At 34.2% G+C, this 22,006-nt stretch overlaps 1 protein-coding gene across 1 annotated transcript in view; it reads right to left on the reverse strand.

The window, feature by feature from the left end:
* Positions 1-15,917, reverse strand: part of LOC133199682 (fibrillin-1-like) — a 49,961-nt gene extending 34,044 nt beyond the window's left edge. The window contains exons 1-9 of the mRNA XM_061335556.1: positions 15,149-15,917; positions 11,586-11,684; positions 10,781-10,891; positions 8,190-8,297; positions 7,355-7,471; positions 7,044-7,142; positions 6,414-6,512; positions 6,086-6,190; positions 271-5,916 (exon numbers count right to left, since the gene is read on the reverse strand). Coding sequence (XP_061191540.1) covers positions 271-5,916; positions 6,086-6,190; positions 6,414-6,512; positions 7,044-7,142; positions 7,355-7,471; positions 8,190-8,297; positions 10,781-10,891; positions 11,586-11,684; positions 15,149-15,917 — 7,153 coding nt within the window. The remainder of the gene's footprint in view (positions 1-270; positions 5,917-6,085; positions 6,191-6,413; positions 6,513-7,043; positions 7,143-7,354; positions 7,472-8,189; positions 8,298-10,780; positions 10,892-11,585; positions 11,685-15,148) is intronic.
* Positions 15,918-22,006: the final 6,089 nt, after the last annotated feature.

A 22,006-nucleotide genomic window follows, 5' to 3' on the forward strand; every position in this document is an offset into this window, starting at 1 on the left:
TTCATATAAGACATTTAAAAGAGGTCATCCCTCTCTGTGGCTTCATCAGTGACAGATTTTATGAGTAAAAATGTAATGATTAACATATACAAATATCCACCCCATCTTTCATTTATCATTTGTTTTCTTAAAGATCACCTGATATTTGCAATTTTTTGAAAAGAAATATTAAATAATTTGACTTAATACTGCCATTCTTGGTAGTTTTTGGTGGATTTCTTTGCCAGTGTTGAGTAATTTTTTTTTCGACTGTCTTAAACTTAATCCTACCTTTACATAGCCCATCTCTCTCTTCATAGCCATTTGGACAGTTACAGATGTATGCCCCTTCTGTATTGACACAGGAACCATTACAGAGCTTTTTATCCAGACATTCATCTACATCCACACAGGACACACCATCCTCCAGAAGACTGAAACCACTCTGGCAGGAACAGGAGAAGTTGCCATCTGAATTCACACATAACTGGCTGCAGTTGTTCCTGAATTTATCTGCACATTCATTGATGTCCAGACAAGATTTCTTATCAGGACCTAGCCAGTAGCCAGCTCTACAACTACACTCAAAGCTCCCTCTGGTGTTCTCACAATCCTGGTCACAAATGTTCTTGGTCTGGTTGGTACATTCATTAAAATCTACACAGGTTCTGTTGTCTGGTTCCAGAATGAAGCCCTGGTCACAAACACACGAATAAGAGCCCATGTTGTTAACACAGCCCTGTGAGCAGCTATGCAAGCCTTTACATTCATCTATATCCTGGCAACCTCTCATGTCATCCTTCAGCAGAAATCCAGAGGGGCAGGCACAGCTGTAACTTCCTATAGAATTATTGCACTGGTACTCACAGGAATTCAGTTCATTTGTGTCACACTCATCAATGTCCATACATGTGACATTGTCTGAGGTCAGACGATAACCAGGAAGGCAGCTACATGTGTAGCCTCCTACAGTGTTGGTACAGTTCTGATCACAGCCATTGGAATTTCTGCTGGTACACTCATCAATATCAACACAAGTCTTCCCATCCTTCATAAGAGTGAATCCATCTCTGCAGGAACAAGAGAACCCTCCATCACTATTCTCACATATCTGTGAACAACCATTGGTTTCATTTTGATCACATTCATTCACATCTTCACATGTGACATTATCAGCTGTCAAAAAGAATCCCTTACGACATTGACAAATATAAGATCCTTTAGAATTCTCACAGATTTGTGAACAATTATGAACATTTTTGGCATTACATTCATCAACATCCAAACAAGTGACTCCATCAGTAGATAATGAGTACCCAGGGAAACATTCACAATAAAAGCTTCCATCTTTGTTCACACATACCTGTGAACAGTTATGGAGACCATTTTCACATTCATTTACATCCAAACAATTGTAGCCATTAGAATCCAATTGGTATCCATGAAAACACTCACAACTGTATCTTCCATCTTGGTTCACACATTTTTGAGAACAGTTGTGAGAGGAGAATCCTTGACATTCATTGAAGTCCTGACAAGTTCTGTTGTCTGATCCCAATGTATAACCAGAGTCACAGTCACAGAAATAACTTCCCTCTTTATTCACACATTTCTGGGTGCAGTTGTGCAGAGCTGGGGTAGAACATTCATCTACATCCAGACAAGAAAAGCCATCTCTGTCAAGTTGATATCCTGCTTCACAATCACAGGTATAGTTTCCAACTGCATTCAGACATTTTTGAGAACAATTGTTCAACAAATTACTGTCACATTCATTGATATCTTCACATGTTCTATTATCATTTCCTAATGTGTATCCCTCAGTACATGAGCAATCATATCCACTATGTCTGTTTATACAGAGTTGAGAACAATTGTTCAGCTCCTTTTGCTTACATTCATTCACATCTTCACATGTGGAATTGTCTTCAGAGAGAAAGAAACCACTAGTACATTCACAATGGTATGATCCAACTGTATTCAAACAAAGCTGTGAGCAATTGTGAGTTGCACTGTCCTTGCATTCATCAACATCCAAACAATTAACTTCATCACTTGATAGAGAATACCCTGGGTAACATTCACAGTAAAAACTTCCATCTTTGTTCACACATCCCTGTGAACAGTTATGGAGACCATTTTCACATTCATTAACATCCAAACAATTGTAGCCATTGGAATCCAATTGGTATCCATGAAAACACTCACAACTGTATTTTCCATCTTGGTTCACACATTTTTGAGAACAGTTATGAGAGGAGAATCCTTGACATTCATTGAAGTCCTGACAAGTTCTGTTGTCTGATCCCAGTGTATAACCAGAGTCACAGTCACAGAAATAACTTCCCTCTTTATTCACACATTTCTGGGTGCAGTTGTGCAGAGCTGGGTTAGAACATTCATCTATATCCAGACAAGAGAAGCCATCTTTGCCAAGTTGATATCCTGTTTCACAATCACAGGTATAGTTTCCTAGTGTATTCAGACATTTCTGTGAGCAATTATTTAATGTATCATCCAAACATTCATCAATATCAGAACAAGTTTTATTGTCAGTTGACATTGTGTATCCTTCAAAACAAGAGCAAAGGAAACTTCCAGGAATGTTTTCACAAATTTGAGAACAGTTGTTAAAGTCTTTGCTATTACATTCATTTACATCTTTGCATGTAATATTGTCCTTGTCTATGTAGAAACCATCAGAACAAAGACAGGTAAAGGACCCTGCTGTATTTGTACACAAATCTGAACAGTTATTTGTTCTCTCAGAACATTCATCAACATCCAAACAAGTAACTCCATCAGTAGATAGAGAATACCCTGGGTAACATTCACAATAAAAACTTCCATCTTTGTTCACACATCCCTGTGAACAGTTATGGAGACCATTTTCACATTCATTAACATCCAAACAATTGTAGCCATTAGAATCCAATTGGTATCCGTGAAAACACTCACAACTGTATCTTCCATCTTGGTTCACACATTTTTGAGAACAGTTGTGAGAGGAGAATCCTTGACATTCATTGAAGTCCTGACAAGTTCTGTTGTCTGATCCCAGTGTATAACCAGAGTCACAGTCACAGAAATAACTTCCCTCTTTATTCACACATTTCTGGGTGCAGTTGTGCAGAGCTGGGGTAGAACATTCATCTACATCCAGACAAGAAAAGCCATCTTTGTCAAGTTGATATCCTGCTTCACAATCACAGGTATAGTTTCCAACTGCATTCAGACATTTTTGAGAACAATTGTTCAACAAATTACTGTCACATTCATTGATATCTTCACATGTTCTATTATCATTTCCTAATGTGTATCCCTCAGTACATGAGCAATCATATCCACTATGTCTGTTTATACAGAGTTGAGAACAATTGTTCAGCTCCTTTTGCTTACATTCATTCACATCTTCACATGTGGAATTGTCTTCAGAGAGAAAGAAACCACTAGTACATTCACAATGGTATGATCCAACTGTATTCAAACAAAGCTGTGAGCAATTGTGAGTGGCACTGTCCTTGCATTCATCAACATCCAAACAATTAACTTCATCACTTGATAGAGAATACCCTGGGTAACATTCACAGTAAAAACTTCCATCTTTGTTCACACATCCCTGTGAACAGTTATGGAGACCATTTTCACATTCATTAACATCCAAACAATTGTAGCCATTGGAATCCAATTGGTATCCATGAAAACACTCACAACTGTATCTTCCATCTTGGTTCACACATTTTTGAGAACAGTTGTGAGAGGAAAAACCTTGACATTCATTGAAGTCCTGACAAGTTCTGTTGTCTGATCCCAATGTATAACCAGAGTCACATTCACAGAAATAACTTCCCTCTTTATTCACACATTTCTGGGTGCAGTTGTGCAGAGCTGGGGTAGAACATTCATCTACATCCAGACAAGAAAAGCCATCTTTGTCAAGTTGATATCCTGCTTCACAATCACAGGTATAGTTTCCAACTGCATTCAGACATTTTTGGGAACAGTTGTTCAACAAATTACTGTCACATTCATTGATATCTTCACATGTTCTATTATCATTTCCTAATGTGTATCCCTCAGTACATGAGCAATCATATCCACTATGTCTGTTTATACAGAGTTGAGAACAATTGTTCAGCTCCTTTTGCTTACATTCATTCACATCTTCACATGTGGAATTGTCTTCAGAGAGAAAGAAACCACTAGTACATTCACAATGGTATGATCCAACTGTATTCAAACAAAGCTGTGAGCAATTGTGAGTGGCACTGTCCTTGCATTCATCAGCATCCAAACAATTAACTTTATCACTTGATAGAGAATACCCTGGGTAACATTCACAGTAAAAACTTCCATCTTTGTTCACACATCCCTGTGAACAGTTATGGAGACCATTTTCACATTCATTAACATCCAAACAACTGTAGCCATTGGAATCCAATTGATATCCTTGAAAACACTCACAACTGTATTTTCCATCTTGGTTCACACATTTTTGAGAACAGTTGTGAGAGGAAAAACCTTGACATTCATTGAAGTCCTGACAAGTTCTGTTGTCTGATCCCAGTGTATAACCAGAGTCACAGTCACAGAAATAACTTCCCTCTTTATTCACACATTTCTGGGTGCAGTTGTGCAGAGCTGGGGTAGAACATTCATCAATATCCAGACAAGTGAAGCTATCTTTGCCAAGTTGATATCCTGCTTCACAATTACATGTGTAATTTCCAATTGAATTAAGACATTTCTGAGTGCAGTTATGCAAAGACGTTGTAGAACATTCATCTATATCTAGACAGGAAAAGCCATTCTGGCTGAGCTGAAATCCACTGTGACATTTACAGGTAAAATTACCAGGTGTATTTACACATCTTTGAGTACAGTAATTTAAGTCTGGATAAGAACATTCATCAATATCTGCACAGAAATAACCACCCTGATCAAGCTGGAATCCAGGTTTGCAGTCACAAACAAAACTACCAGGTGTATTGATACATTTTTGTGAACAGCCATGCAGTGTACCCTGGTCACATTCATTGACATCTTTGCAAGTCGTTCTATCATCCGACAGTACATACCCCTTCCAACAACTACAGACATAGCTTCCATCTATCATGGTACAATTCTGACTACATGGTTTTTCGACCTCACAAAAATCAACTTCTGCACAGCTTCCATTCTTATTCACAAATCCTGCTGGACACACACAGCTACCATATCTATCCACAAATCCTGCTGGGCACTCACAGCTGCCATTTCTTTCCACAAATCCTGCTGGACAAACACAGCTACCATATCTATCCACAAATCCTGCTGGACACTCACAGCTGCCATTTCTATCCACAAATCCTGCTGGACAAACACAGCTGCTATTTCTTTCCACAAATCCTGCTGGACAAACACAGCTGCTATTTCTTTCCACAAATCCTGCTGGACACACACAGATGCCACTTCTATCCACAAATCCTGCTGGACACTCACATCTACCATTTCTTTCCACAAATCCTGCTGGACAAACACAGCTTCTATTTCTTTCCACAAATCCTGCTGGACACTCACAGCTACCATTTCTTTCCACAAATCCTGCTGGACAAACACAGATGCTATTTCTTTCCACAAATCCTGCTGGACACACACAGCTACCATATCTATCCACAAATCCTGCTGGACAAACACAGCTGCTATTTCTTTCCACAAATCCTGCTGGACACACACAGCTGCCATTTCTTTCTGCATATCCCTTTGGACACTCACAATGGTATCCTCCTGGGAGATTCTGACAAAGAGACTGAGAACAGTTGTGATGTCCGTCCAGACACTCATTCACATCCTCACATTTCCTGCCCTCTGGTCTGTATCCTGGAGGACAGAGACACTGAAACTGCATCTGATTAAACTCACAGCTTTTGTCACAAGCCCAGCTGCAGTTCTGAAATACTGTAAGAGCAGTCATTTTATCAACAATCTTTAAGACAATGAGAGATTGATTAAAACAACCAACAATAATGTAAAGCTCAGTGAAATATTATATTTACTTAAAGTTCTAAATAAAATAATTCAATCTACACCATTCAAAAGCCATGTCTAACTCCAATTTCTATCTTACCCTGCCCATCCGTAGCACAGAGTGTTTGACTGGGTTCTATCTGCACACAGGTACTGCCTAATCCACACCTCTTCTCACAGCCTACATACCTTTCACATCGCTCACCTTTAAAATAGAATTTATTTGTATAAAACATTAAGGGAATCTTGCTGAGAGAAGTATTTGGCTATTTCATATCATCTTCAGGCAATTCTTTCATTTTGCATACATTTTATAGTTTATAGATTTACAGAATAAAAATTTAGTCACTGTAAATATAAAGAAATTTGAGTTGGGGTACTCTTTGAAATTTTTTGGAAAGACAATAATGATCCAATTGTTTAATTACCATGATATGGATGAATACAGCGACAACTTTGGGTTTGATAGTTTGAATCATTGAAACAGTCTCCATGAAAGTTGCAAAAGGAACAATTCTTGGCAGTGGCTGAAAATGAAAATAATGTCAGGAAAATTAATTATTCTGTGCAATTTAATTTTTAAACTTATTACTAACTGTATTGTCGCAAATCATGGCCAAAATGCACGATCCTGTCCCATTCTGGCCATGGTTGAACGAGAAGAGAATATTCCATAGCTCATTAAAATATTGATCGATGCGAGTAAAGCATAGTCAGAAAATAACCTTTGATGCAACATCAATATCCAATCACAGTTTACAATATATAATGTATATATTCATTGTATATCGTTGAATGTTACAACAATAAAAACAATTATTTTAATTGGTTTAACATTACGTCACACATTTGGGGTATGATTATTCAAGACTAGGATTCTTTATGTGATCAAACAGCCAGGTATAGGAGAGAGTATTATGCAGACTATGGACAGTGGCTTAAGATGATGATTAAATGAAGTTTTAATATAGCACAAAAAAGAATTGCAGAATAGAGGGAACTTTTTTGGATTATTAAGATATTGTATAATAGAGATTTATATTAGTTAAAACACTAGCCTGACAGACATATTCTGGTGGAATTCTCCAGTCTGATACAAAACTCATTCGTATCACATGGGTCAGCCAGACATGGGTCTCTCTTCTCACATCTCAGCCCTGAAGCAGGTACATTACATACAATTTAAATCACTCAAACTAGACAGAAATCACAGTAATATCTTACAAATTATATATATTACAAATGGCAATTTTTTGTAAGACAAAGTTTTGGCATCAAAGTTAGACATGCAAGTACCAGCAATTTTGCATTTGAAATGTTTACAATTTTAATGATCTGGTTTGAAGGGACAGTTAGGAAATGAACTCACCAAAGTATGGGTAGGGACATTTGCATCTTGTTGTGTTGTTTGATATAATGCAATCTCCGATTCCTGAGCAGTAGTCACATGACACACTGTACCGAAGAGTGATCACTGATGTAAACACTGGAGAAAACAGGGAATCGTACTTGATGGTATTATGTATAATATTCATGTATTAAATCACTGTCAATCTGAATCCAAATTTTATTTTCACTAAATCTGAAAAACCTCATGATAGATCAAATGTTAGTCAGAGTATAAGTAAGATATATAGACATTACAAAAAGGAATGTCTCAAAAACTTTGAAACTTTGAAATATTTTAAAAAAGAATACCCGGTACTATAAATAAATAAAAATATTTTTTCCGAAGTTATTGAGTCATATAAATTTTGGAATGATGTCATACAATATCATTTAAGGTTTTCAATTTAGTAAATATCATGATATATATATATTTATGAAAATGATTGTATAATGTTTCATAAACCTTAGTGTCCAGTATGAAGTTTAAAAGTTTGATGAAGAAGCTGTATAGTTTTATCGAGTTTCAAGAAACATAACAGTCAAGCTTCTCAGTTAATTCAGAAGCTTGGATTAAAGATTTGTCAGGATTCTAATGAATGTCTGCATTAATGAAACATACCTTTTTTAATTGATAGATATAACTGAAAAGTATGAACAAATTTGGTCAAGATGGCGGAAGTGTCCGGGTTACTGGTTTCCGGATTACTGAGGCCTGATTGTACTAAATTCAATTTATCTCAGATTGATGAAATAGTTACAGACTGTACGTGTCCTCTTTAGGTGTCATTTTGACCCATATTACTTTGTATACTTACTGTGCCTGCAGAGGAAGCCCCTGTCTGTTTTAGTGGGATTACAGTAGCTGTCCCTGGTACTACACATCCCTAGCTGGCAATAATCCTCTACCTCCCAACAGCTGGGTCCTGTATATCACAAATCAATCAAATCATTCAGCAATTTATCCGTAAAACTTGCAAATATGTTTCAAAACATTATCCAGTAAAAAATCTTTGGGGAAATGTAATGTCTTCATTTTCACAAGCTATAACAACTCTTGCTTCCCTCATCATTATTAGCATTTCTAATCTCTGTTACTCTCAGAATACATCCCTGGAGGAATATTCTAACATTTAAAATATGATCATTTTATAAAGCTGAGGTTAAGGGATCACTGCCCAAATGACAATAATCTTGAAATGTAGAGCTTACATAAAGTTACAGTGTATTGTTTTTTGTTTCATTTGTTCAGTTTGTTTATTTTTGGTATTGTTTTTGTTTAGGATTTTTGTTTTTGCTGTTGTTAACCTATAATAACACCGTGGGCACAAAGAGGGTAAGTATTATCATTGGTCCTAATGATCTGAAACATTTTATGTTAATAAAAACTTAAAAAAGAGGGACAAAAATATCCCATAAATAAAGACCTTTTCCTGCAACTTGTTGCTTGGACATCAGATTAGTATAAAAGCCTATTGAGCTTATTTTCATATTAAGTAAAAATATACAAATAAACGCATATTTTTTGGACTGTAACATGTAACTTTCAATTTATACCCCCCCTTTTTTTTGCAACTATACCTTTCAGTTAAAATGCCAAACTGTGTCCTGATGTTTAAATTTCACTAAAAACAGTAATGGCAATTGTTTCTTCAAGCAGAGATATCTTGTCTCTTTATTTATATTTTTTTTATATTTTTAATTATCTAAATTATCTAATACAGCTATATAATTTGCTTTTCATCCGCCATACACTACTGAGGGTTTTGCAAGTCCACCAAACTCCCTCCCCACCCACTTCCCAAAAAATATTTCAACACGATATATATACGTATACATGTATATATATAATATCATCAGCGAAATTAGAGGAATTTAGAGGAGGAGCACGCCACCCACCAATTTTCAAAAATTAGGTTACATATGTATACATATAAAGATAATAAAATGAGCATATTAAAATATGTTGAAAATTGAAAAAAAAAGATTATTAAAAAAAGATGATTTTATACTCTTGCAAAATATTAAAAATTCTTAGGACAAAAGATGTCAATTTTCTTGAGATTTTTATAACCTCGGAAAGTGAAGAAGAATGATTGCGTTTACACGTGAAAATGGCGATCGTAGATCGGCAAGAATTTTAAAATGTACTTTCTCCTTCGTTGCTGATGAAGGCAGTTTGACGAATTTCTTGGGAAAATAAAATGATAACATCAGTAGTAAAATGTCTTAAATACTCTATACTCTGTGATAGGCCGTTTTAGGAAAATAAGTCCAAAAGTATTAAATGTATAGCTCTATGATCTGCCGTCTTTTTTTCTGTCGAGTTGAACTTGTATACCAGAAAGCCGTCTAGTTTGAATGTTTTACGTGTATGAGATATCATAACTGGGATGACAATAAATATTTAAATGTCCGAAAAATGATACTCATTATACATTTTTAAAAACTTTTTTACATGACAGTTTCACAGTTTTGTGAAATTTAAAGACACTGAAAATAATTTATGTGACTACATTTTTTTTCTTCTCTTCATCTTGCACAGGAAAGTCGTAAAATTCAGGTCTTCATTCACAGCACAAGTTTCTGTTTTGCATAACTGAATATAGAATATGAGCGAATAAATGTGCATCTTTCTCAGTTATGCGTTTTTTCGCTATTTTTTAAACTTACTTTTTTAACTTTTTTTTTTTACTTTTTTAAACTTACAAAAATGAGCTCAATGGATTACAAAAGATTTTTAAAAAATTCACGGTAAGCAAGAAAAGAAAGGAGGGTTTGATATACATTGCACATGTACATGTTCAATGGGCTACTAAGCTACAGATGCTATATTCCGACTTAAAAAGCAGCACTTTATTATTTTTACTCATATGAATTTAGACACTAAATATTATTGTCATATATAACTCATATTTTTTATTTCATGTTGTAATAATAAATTAACGCTCTCTCCAATTACTTTGTTAAATTTTCTTCATATCATAGTTAGACATAAAATGCATTTCTGAAAAAGTAAGCAGCCGCTTCATACTCCATACTATTTTCATTTGAATCTAATACTATTGTTGGTGATGAAAATCAACGTTGATGATAATAATAAAAAAAAAACGGTGAAATTTAGAGCAGAGGGTCATTTAACATTAAGGATGAGAGTGGCGGGGTCCTTTTTAATCCATTCCAGATCCAAAACCGTTTGCTAGGCATCCAAAGGAAATTAGTTTTAGGAATCTCCTAAAAGCAATTAAATATGTGTTTTTCTTTAATCCAATGTTGATAACATGAAAATACCTATCTAAATATAGTTTTCGAGTTAAACAGCACTGAAACTTGTCATTACAAATAGAAATATTACCTACCCCTCCCCAATATTTTATTAAATTTAAAAAAAATGAAGAAAAAAAATCACCTTGATAAGGGGGATAGCAGTCACAAAACACATCTGTATCGTTTGCTTGGATGCAGTCCCCATTTCTGTTACAGAATGGACAGGAAGGTTCCACGGAGGTACTAGAATTACCTATAAACAAAGTCTATCAATTTCAATTTTTTTAAATATATCAGAAATGTTAGAATAATTACGTTTGGTTGAAACATACATTTGAACTAATTATTAGATTTCACGGAATTGTATATTTATTTTCAAAACTGATTTTCGAAAACGTATAGTATATATAGGAATAATTGGGCCATCGTGTTTGATTACAACTGTAATTAATGAAGTATGAAAAGGCAATGAAACCTGGACATTTTTATAATTAGGATCTGGCCTATAATCGGCAGAAGTACGATAAAGAACCATAAAACACACGAGACATTATACAGGACATCCCCATTCCTTAGTGACCAGTACAGGCCATTAAATAAAGGGAGTAGGTGACAGAAGGAAAATCGATGTATTTATTGTGGGTTTGGGTGAGTCAATTTATTACCACCATTCATCTCTCTAGTTCTCATTCATGGAAGGTAAATATTCGGTCCGAATACACCAGGCTTTTCATCCCCACTAGTACCATTTATTTTTTTTTTCACAATGTACGGGAATGCTTTTATTGATATTATTCTTTTAATACATTGAAATGGAGAAGAATTTGCTATTCATAATTGTTACGTAACGGTGTATTGTTTTGCTTCCGTAATTGATTATCCAAGTTCTATTAGAAAGGAAATTTTGTATTTGTTTTTAGATCAAAGAATATGGTCTGAACACATACCGTCTTGACATTCGTATTCCTGGTTTGGTAACGGAATGCACTCCATCCCTACAGGGCACGGGCCGACTACACAGTTGTCCACAAACTCGCACCTGTCACCTGCAAAATTATTCCTATACCAAAGAACTAGTTATTTGAATCAAGGATACGAACAAGTTCATAAAATAAAGAGTTTTTAATTTTATAGGCTTCACTCTATATAGTCACTCTTTTTTTAATGGTTTTTATTCTACGAGATTTGCACATCCAAGTATAGATGCATGCTAGTCAATGTACGTATGTGAGCAAACTTGGTAGTAGGAATATTGAAGAACAGTTGAAAATCTATCGATACTTAACAAGTTCATGACTAGAAATATGTCCATAGGATATGAATGCCTCGCCCAAGGTACATTTGTATTGCAACGGTAAAAAAGAACCTTCCTTCTTTGGTCTGAGATTGATTCATGACAGTTACATAAAGCCTCATTATTTCAAACTACTTTCATTATTTCACATTTAATAAAGTTATATATGATCCCTTATGTATATATGGTAAAAATGCTTTTACAGAGCTTTATCGATGCATAGGATTTTCTATAGTAATCTTTTATGGAATTAAATAAGATGAAATAAAAGCTGAAAAGCTAATTGTAAAATTCAAGGTCATACGGAAGGTCAAGATCAATAAAATTTTGACACACTATAATTACTTTCACCACTTTGTATCAGTACAAACGTTTGGTGAAAATATCTTGAACACTTTTTTGAAACTTCAATATAACTGCAAAATGAAGGAAGAGTGAAGTCAAGGTCATAAAAAAGGTCAGGGTAAGATAATGATGACACAGTTGCATTGCTCTCACTAATATGTACATATTTATTAATATATGAAGTTTGGTTAAAAATTCTTCAACAGTAAACTCCAAGGTCATGAAATGGTCAAAGTCAAAAGGAAGGTCAAGGTCAGAAAATTATGGCACAGTTGAATAGTTTTCACCAATTTGTATAAGTGTATGAAGTTTGATGAAAATGTTAGAACAGTTTCTTCTAAACTGTGCTAATTGCAAAACAATCAATAGTGAGGTCTAGGTCATAAAGAAGATCAAGGTCAAACATGTTGACACAGTTGAGTAAGTCTAATAAAATTGTATCTTTGAATGAAGTTTGATGAAAATACAGTTTATTTTAAACTAAGATAAATGCAAAATGACAAATAATGCGTCAGGGTCATGGGGAAGGTCAAGTTCAGGAAAATTATGAGGCAATTGATTAATCCCCACAAATATGTATTAGTGTATGAAGTTTGATTGTCAGTTTGATGAAAATACATGCATGTTAACACTTACACTACTCTGTGCTACATGCAAAATAAGTAATCGTGAAGTCAAGGTAATATTGAAGGACAAGGTCAGAAAATTATATAGAACCAAAATGTATCAGAGTTTTGATAAAGGTATCTAGAATGGTTACTTTGAAACTGAGCAAAATGAAATTAAGAAAAGTCAGGTCAAGGTCACAGGGGACAGTTTCTTTGAAACTGAGCTAAACACAAAGTGTGACGGATTGACAGGTGGAAGGACGAGAAAATACTATATGCCCCGGTCATATTTATGTTTGGTCATAAAAATTGTAACAAAATGTAGAATGTAACAATAACTTATATCTAAATTGTATTAGGCCTTAAAACGTTCTTTGCAAAATTATAAATAAATAAATAAATTTTACTCTTCTTTTCTCGTCGTCACCCTAAAAAATTCAAAGAACGATCAGGAACTACACGCCATCACCTGTGAACAATAATTCATGAAGTGAAAATGAATTTATGATTATCTTTTTTACAATTTATGAAAGACACCCTATTATATGTCACATTTCGATCTTGAAAGTTAAACAGGTCGAAATGAGGACAAGACAAAGGGCATGAAACAATGAATCAAAACTCTGGAATAAGAAAATAATCAAGAGAAAGCAAACCCCCCCCCCCCAAAAAAAAAATCAAAAGTCAAGAAGAGTCGAGATAACAAATTTCAAAAAGGATCGTTTCAACTGTCACTCCTATCGACTAAGTTGTCTAGAAGTTAAAGTTACAAATAGATTATTATAGAATTTCTTAAATTGCAAAACTTTAATGTAACAATTAGATGCCATTTGGATTCGTGTACTTTACTGCACTCTCAGTAAGCCCCACCTCCCCAAAAAGCTTTGTTTCTTACAAGGCGTCTAGCTTCTAACTGAAAAATGTGATACTGAAAGGAAAAATAGAAATCTTCATTATTGAATAAAACAAAATTCCATCAAAGACATTAAGCATTGAATTGGGCACCAGTTACACGAAACTTATTTACACCCTTTATATCATGGCCACATCAGTAATACATTGATCTCCGGACGAATACTCACTCACTTACTAGACGATTATTCTATCCACAGGCTATGGAATAAACGCGTGTAAATTCTGCACATATTTAATTGGTACAGTACAGTCTTGATTTCTATGACATTGTATTGATTTTTTAAGTCGTAATTTGGAAGTGAAAGAGAAACTTTCTGCAGACATTTCTTTGGTCAATATTGGTACAGTACAGTATATATTTCTCTTAATTACTAATTTCTCTGACATTGTGTAGATTTATTAAGCCGTAATTTTTTAGTGAAAGAGAAAACTTTCTGCAAACAACATTTCTTTATCCAATATTATAGACGTATACTTAATCCCTCAATCCCCCTTCATTTATACATTGCCTTGTTCCAACAAGAGTTACTTTACAATAATTTTAATCAGACGGCATTGTTTTCCAATAGAAGAATGTTTTATCAATACAGATGAAACAATTCAATGCTCCTCCTGAATATCGCTTTATCGTCTTCACCTGTCGGTTTCCTAACATTATTCCCTTATTGGTGAGATTTTCACACCGTCGACATTTAAGAGAATTGTGTTTATAACTCAAACCAATATTATATTTCTCAGTGGTTTCTCTCCAACATATTCAATTTAATCGGATAAAATATGAAACACGAAATGATTACAAATGTTCTTCATTGAAATAATTAATTTTTGCACTAAACTTGCTATTCAATTTTTTTAATTATGTGTTAGTTAATGTGACGTCGCTTCATAAATAGTATAACGTAGAACTGAGGAGAGGTGGTTAAATATATATTAATATAACTAAATTCTGTACAGTCCGCAAAGAAAATCGAGAAACGTTTTTGACCTTGAACATGCAGGATGTTTGATTTGTATAATTCTGCTTTTTTCATAAATCTTCAAACCACAGAACCAACATCCATTTATGTGTTTTGTTTTTGTTTAATTATACCTGTAATATTTTTATCTGTATGACGACATTTCTACTATGGAAGAGGGCTTATATAGGCAGTGTGCCTTCTGCCCAATCCTATATGTATATAATATAAATAATATTGTTTAATCTAAATACATGCATACAGAAAATACCTCAGCCTCGAGTAAGAATGATAATGTATGAGAAAAACTGTTAACTTTCAAAAAATATTTTGTTTAAAATGTTTAATTACATCATGCATATATAAACATGTATGTTAATCTGAAAACTTACCAAAGAATCCGGGAAGACAAAGGCATTCTGATTGATTCCGGGCGCATGCGCCGTTAGAGTTGCAGAACTCGCAGATTTCTATTGCGTCCGTCACGGGAGAGGAAGAAGAAGAAGAACTTAGGATAAATGTTGGAGAGGTGGAGGATGGGATGATGATGGAAGACTGAGGAAGTGTCGTTGGTTTGGACGACGCAGTGCTTGATGAGAAGCTCAGTGTTGAAGATGCAGTAGACATATCTGTTTTCGTCACGAACGCATCGTCGTCAACGGTAGACACAAAATGCGTCGAATGTGGCACAAAATCCGTATTATTTTGTATTTCAGAAATGGCGTCGTCATTTTTATCTGTAGTTAAAACCAAGGAACTGTCCGTTGTAGATATATGCAGATGATCTGTACGTGAGTTATCTTTTGAATTGTCCGTTGTAGTTGTGAGCTGGGGGTCATCTGTTGAAGTTTCAGGCAAAGGACTGTCATTTGAGCTTTCTGTTGTAATAACAAGCTGCGAAGCGTCGTTTTTGCTGCCTATTGGACTCTCAAGGGTAGCCGTTGTTGTAAAAGACGTTGGATCTGCAGTACTCTCGCCGTCGTGGGTAGACATCGACGGTGATATGTCGTCATCATTTCCTGTCGCGTTGACGCCTATCGTCAATACATTATCATCATCCGTGCCTGCTGCCTCATTAAGTTGAAGAGTCTCTGTCCACACTATCGATACACAGATGACCACTATTGCTGGGATAGTTAGAATATTTCGTTTGTTAAGCATCCTGGTTGCATTCTGTAGACGACTTTACCTGTTAAGGTGAAACAATCAAATTAGATGGAATGTCTGATCAACCAATTCATCAGAGTAAACCACAAAATTAAGCAATGAACATTTAATCAACATGTTCTATTACCAACTAGTGAAATAAGTACATTCAGATTATATATTTTTTCGTAATCTCTCTCTCTCTCTCTCTCTCTCTCATGTAACAGTTAAATAATAACATACATTATTCAATTACCTGTAACCCAATTATTTTCTACTAATTTTACTGATATAATATTTTTAATGCTTTCAGTGTTATGTTTCTGGCATGCAAATATTCACATAGCGTATAATGGACAAGACAACAAATGTCTGTCCGTGTCGTGGTTGGCCTTACTAAGTACTAAGAGATGGAAAGGCTATTTAAGAAGCATTAATAGGATTCATGACACGAGTTATTCACCAACAGACAAGAACAACAAAGCCAACCTGAATATTTCCCTATCACTGTCAATATCAACTGATCACTTTCCTGGGCGATTCATCGAACTGACCAAGGGAAGGGCGGCAAATTGACATCTTTATAGGGAGACCATGATCGGGCGATGCCACTGCGGTAAGGGACAGTGTCCGAAATTATTCTACTGGTCAATCACTACTGGTCAATTACTAATGGTGTCCTTACAGAGTGTCCGAAGCAACCTTGTAACATTATGTGTAAAATTATTCTTCAGCAAAGTTTCTTTTGTTAAAACGTTAGCACATAACTACACATGATCATGATTCCTGCATGATTGCGTTCTAACTTCCGAATCCAGGTTTTGAACAAAATGAATTTATATATATATATATATATATATATATATATATATATATATATATATATATATATATATATATATATATATATATATATAATAAACGCTTAAATAAATGAATATTTAAAAAAAAATAGAATCAAAGCTCTACAAAAAGGAGACAGGATACAAATTCCAATTCAATATGACAGTATTTGAATAAACATAGTAGCCTGTGACCGATTTTTGTGACATGGCATTTACACATATAAACTAAGATATCTTTCGTTTCTAAACCAACAGTGCGACGCATAAGGGTGGGTCATACGACGGTATGTAGATGGTAAGTGATTGCAAAACACATTTTAGTTGTTCCGTGACCACAGATGATTCACGCAGGAGTGGGTTTTTTCAATGCTTTTATTATTGCTGTGAATTCAGACATAGATTGTATCTCCTCAAACTCAGCACCTGTGGCTACGACATTTAGTCCTAAGCCATTTTATTTTCTTATAATTTACACAAATATTATTGTATTAAAATCACTCAATATTTTTTCACTTCTTTTCTTTGTTTCCATCTTCTTTAAAACCATACATATGTGTCAAAAGGCTAATTAATTAACCGATCAAAATGACACACACTATAATCAATGTATATTAAATTTTAACTCAAGTTTATATCATGATCAGCTTACCTAGATTGATTTCCGTAAATCACCTGGCGATTCGTGTAAGGTCCACTACCCCCTGAGTGTCACAAGTGATTGGCTGATCTGAATAGTGGTTCGTCCACCATCAAAACAAAATACCAAACTTTTCTTATTTATGCGACAACCGCTCAGGGCATACTTCTGCATTGCGGAATCAATTGTTGAAAATATGGTTAATTATCACAAACTCGAACCCTTTTGGCAACATGTACTCGATGGTCTTTATTCTAAACGACACGATTAAGGTATATACATTTCTTTTCGACTACTTTCAGCATGTTTAGAGAATTGGACAGTCTACAATTTGTTCCTTGCGTTTGTTAAGAGCGACATTCGTGCCGTCTTTTATTTGAATCGATTTATCAGATGCTTTATATATGATTTTAAACATTCAAATAAGATACGGTGCATTTGCATATTACGATGCCTTGTCATTTGTTACTATTTGCACGAATAGTTTAGTTTGTAGTTTTTAAACTGGTAAAGATTTACATGTATCTAGAAGAAAAATATGTATACATTTACACTTAAATTACGGATTGGCAGTCGTGCAAGAGTTAGTATGGTTACATTTTGTAAAATGACAAAGTAACATAACACACAGAGTTGGGAACTGTCAAAATCAGTCATCGTCGGAAACTCATCATTAGATTAACACTGCTGTCCTTAAACCCACCATTAATGATTGAAGAAAGGAAATGTACGCTTTCTGGGGTCTACATCTATTAGAAATTATAATCACTTTTGGGTTGAAATGTTCACATTGTACAATAATATCTGAAGAACACGATCGTGAAAGTACTACAATAAAGACTCCGTCAAAACAAATATCTTTAATATACACGTTATTTTGGATTTCCATCATTATAATTGTGCATTTATACCCCTGTAACCTTGATCCTCTTGGAGAGACTTATATGGCATAGTGCTTTATCTGAAATATGTCTCACTGAAAATGAAGTCTATGATCAATTAAGTATCATTGATAACAGTAAACCAACTGGTCCTGATGGTATTTCCCCAAGAGTGTTGAAAGAAATAGCTACTTCAATTATAAACCCTCTGGCAAATTTCTTTAACAGGTCACTAAGTGAAAAAAAAGTTGCCAGATATTTGGAAACTATCACTGTTTACACCCGTATTTAATAATAAAGGCAGCGCGCAAGAAGTATCAAATTATAGACCAATATCCCTTATAAAGTGTCTCGTGTAAAATAATGGAAAAATATTGTTTAAACATGAATGACAATAATGTTATTTACAAATGCGTATCCGTCAGGTTTCCAACCTGGGGACTCAACCGTTGATCAACTAGTAGAAATATACATTACTATAATTTCCAGTCTTGACAAAGGAAAAGATGTCAGATCTATTTTTTGTGATATCTCAAAAGCATTTTATAAAGTTTGGAATTGAGTTGTTTTTATATGAACTAAAAAAAATATGGTATTAGTGGTAAAATATTAGGTTGGATTGAAAATTATTTGTGTGATAGACAACAAAAAGTTGTAATTGATTGTTTTTCATCAAACCATGAAACAGTAAATGCTGGTGTTCCTCAGGTTTCTGTTCTGGAACCATTTCTATTCGTTTTGTACATAAACGATATTTGTGATGAATTTAGTTATATAATAATATGTGCCTTTTTGCTGATGACACCTCCGTATATGCTATTGTAGAAAACAAAGCCACAATTCACCGTCGCTCTCTAGCGATCTAGAACTTACTGATAAATGGTAAAAAAAAGGCTTGTTGATTTTAATCCAAACTAAACTGTTTTTAGTCGAAAAAACATAAGTAATATATCCCCCTATTAAATTTGGGAAACATGGCCCACACATTATTCAGAATATATCTCATACCCACTTAGGTTTTACATTTTCAAAGAGATGCTACCTGGACATTGAATATACAATCAATTCATGAAAAAGCTACAAAAAGATTACATATCCTCAGAATGCTTAAATATACGGTTATGAGAAAAACACTTGTAAACATATATTTTGTATTTATTAGACCTGTTTGGAATATTCTGACGTTGTTTGTAACAATTGCTCCGAAAAAGACTACACTTTTCAAAAGATATTCAAGTTGAAGCAGGTAGAATTATCATTACTGGATTAAGATGCAACTCCTCTCGATCAAAATTGTGTGCAAACAAGGAGGAAGGTTCATAAATTGATACAATTTTATAAAATTATAAATGGTTATTCACCTCGATACTTGTATGACTTGATCGACCTTTATCGTCCATCAAATCACTCCTACATGTATAACCTGAGAGAGAACAAATGATACACAATTCAAAATTCCTCACATTAGAAGTACATCATACATGGAGAGTTTCCTGCCAACAGTTAAACAGTGGAATTACTTGCCAGACTATATTAGAAATGCTTCTGGAATATATTCATTCAAGAGTCTTTTTAATTCTTATTTTTGTAAAAAAAAGGTAAACAACTTTTTCACTTTGGAATAAGAAAGTATAATATAATACTATTGTCAGTTAAGAAATAATGCAAGTAATTTGATGACAGACTTATATAAGCAATGTTTATCAGAAACGCCAATGTATGAACACTGTATTTATTCTGTTGAAGATGCTTACCATTACTTTTTTGCTTGTTTAGAATATAAATCTTCTAGAGATGTACTCTTCCAAACAATCCAAAATATTATTGATTTTGATCAGATCTCTGAACTTGAATTATTATTTGGTAGTCCTGATCATGGACTCTGTATTAATATTCAAATATTTGAAGCAATACATGCTTACACAGCAGCAACAAAACGTTTTATTTGAACACTGGCATGTATGACTTTCGTCAATATTTCCAAACAGGTACTTCATTGTAACCCCCCCCCCCTTGTTTCCTTGTTTCTTTTCCACAATGTTTGTATAATTATAGTATTATACCTGTATAGTGTGTCTTTACCTTGACCTTGTTGTAGGGAGAGCCATCCACTTTTTGTGAATAAAATTATGAAAATTAAATATAGTATATAGGCATAGTGCCTCATGTCCAGTGCAATTATGTAAAGTGTCTTTACATAATAAAATTTTGATTTTAATTAAAAATCGTGCATTACTCAAGAAATTGAAAGTCCAAAAGGTTTCAATGGCCCCTTCAGATTAGAACTTCCTGGTAAATTATATCGGAGTTTGTACTCTACGGTTGTTAGAGCAAATTATGGAATTTCAGTGACAGTAATTCAAAATTTCGTGAAAGCTTTCGAACAAATTAAACAGTAATATTTTGCCAGTATATACAATACATAATTAGAATTGTTAATTTCTGATCACTTTCAGGCCCGTAGCAACGTTTTCAAAGTGTGTGTGTGTGTGGAATTGTACGGAATACAACTACATCAAATCATTTTCAGAAAAAAGGGCCCCCCACCCCCTAACTACGGGTCTGGACTTTTTTTTAAAATTCCTTCCTATATGGGCCTGATTTACATATCCTAAGTTGCGCAGTTTTGCTTTACAGTAAACTATTGGTCGAGAAAATCACCGAATCATTGATGCTGACCCACTTTCCCCAAACTCGGTTACTAAATCTCCATTCATGCAAGCTCTGTAATAACTCCTGCGAAAGAGAAAATTGTTTAAATAACTAGATTTCAAGTCTCTAATTACATTTTTTTTCATCCCCCTGGGGATGTATAGTCCAGGCATGCACATGTCAGTTTCTGTAATTTTAATCTCTATTTAATATATCAAACTTCGAATTTTATAAACATATACTGATATTTTTACTATTTAAATTTAATCCATTAGTTTTAATGACAAAAATAACATATGCCTCTCTTCATTCTTGCTACGAGCCTTATGATAGATACATCATGAAATACTGCAAATTTGATGTGAATAATATATTGATATGGTATTGAATTCAACAATATATTTTTAAATAGGTTATAAAGATCTAGTATTTGAAATGCGTGCATGTTGATTAAATACTAGTCCAAAAATGTTTATAATGATTTATATTTGTTTAGTACATATCTGGTTTGTCCACAGCTGTTCAAAATGTCTAGTATGGTTTTATGCATTAGATTGTTATCATATTAGTATATACAACATATATTTATATCAACCAAAAACTTTTTTGCCTGGGTAAATTTCAAGTTTTAAATGTTGATAGTACATTACGTATAATGCATCAAGGAAACATCGTTGTTGTTGCAATTTAATTTAACGGTTAATAACTTTTTTTCCTGCAGTAAAACGCACAATGTTGGAAACGCAATGCTGAACCCACAATGTATACTTGAAAAAAGAAAAAAAAAACTCGTGGCCACGAATTTTATTTAGTTCTCACGAATTTTATTTAGTTGAAAAAGTTTCATACGACGACCTATATACCAGTCACCATACCTTGGGTACTGCATGGATGGCAATATTGTATACCGGTATGTTGCCTTCAACAGTCAACCAGTCCGTTGTGAACCAGCCCAGTAAACATGTACAGTCAATCAACCAGCTGTGAACCAGCCTTGTCAACATATACAATCAACCCATTGTGAACCAAACTTGATCCCTTCTATTCATGAATTAGGAGTATTCTAAACAAACTTTCCTCATTGGGTTT

This window comes from Saccostrea echinata, unplaced genomic scaffold, assembly GCF_033153115.1.
Source record: "Saccostrea echinata isolate AGI-Se365-2 ecotype Australia unplaced genomic scaffold, CSIRO_AGI_Sech_v1 ptg000034l, whole genome shotgun sequence".
Lineage (NCBI taxonomy): Eukaryota > Metazoa > Mollusca > Bivalvia > Ostreida > Ostreidae > Saccostrea > Saccostrea echinata.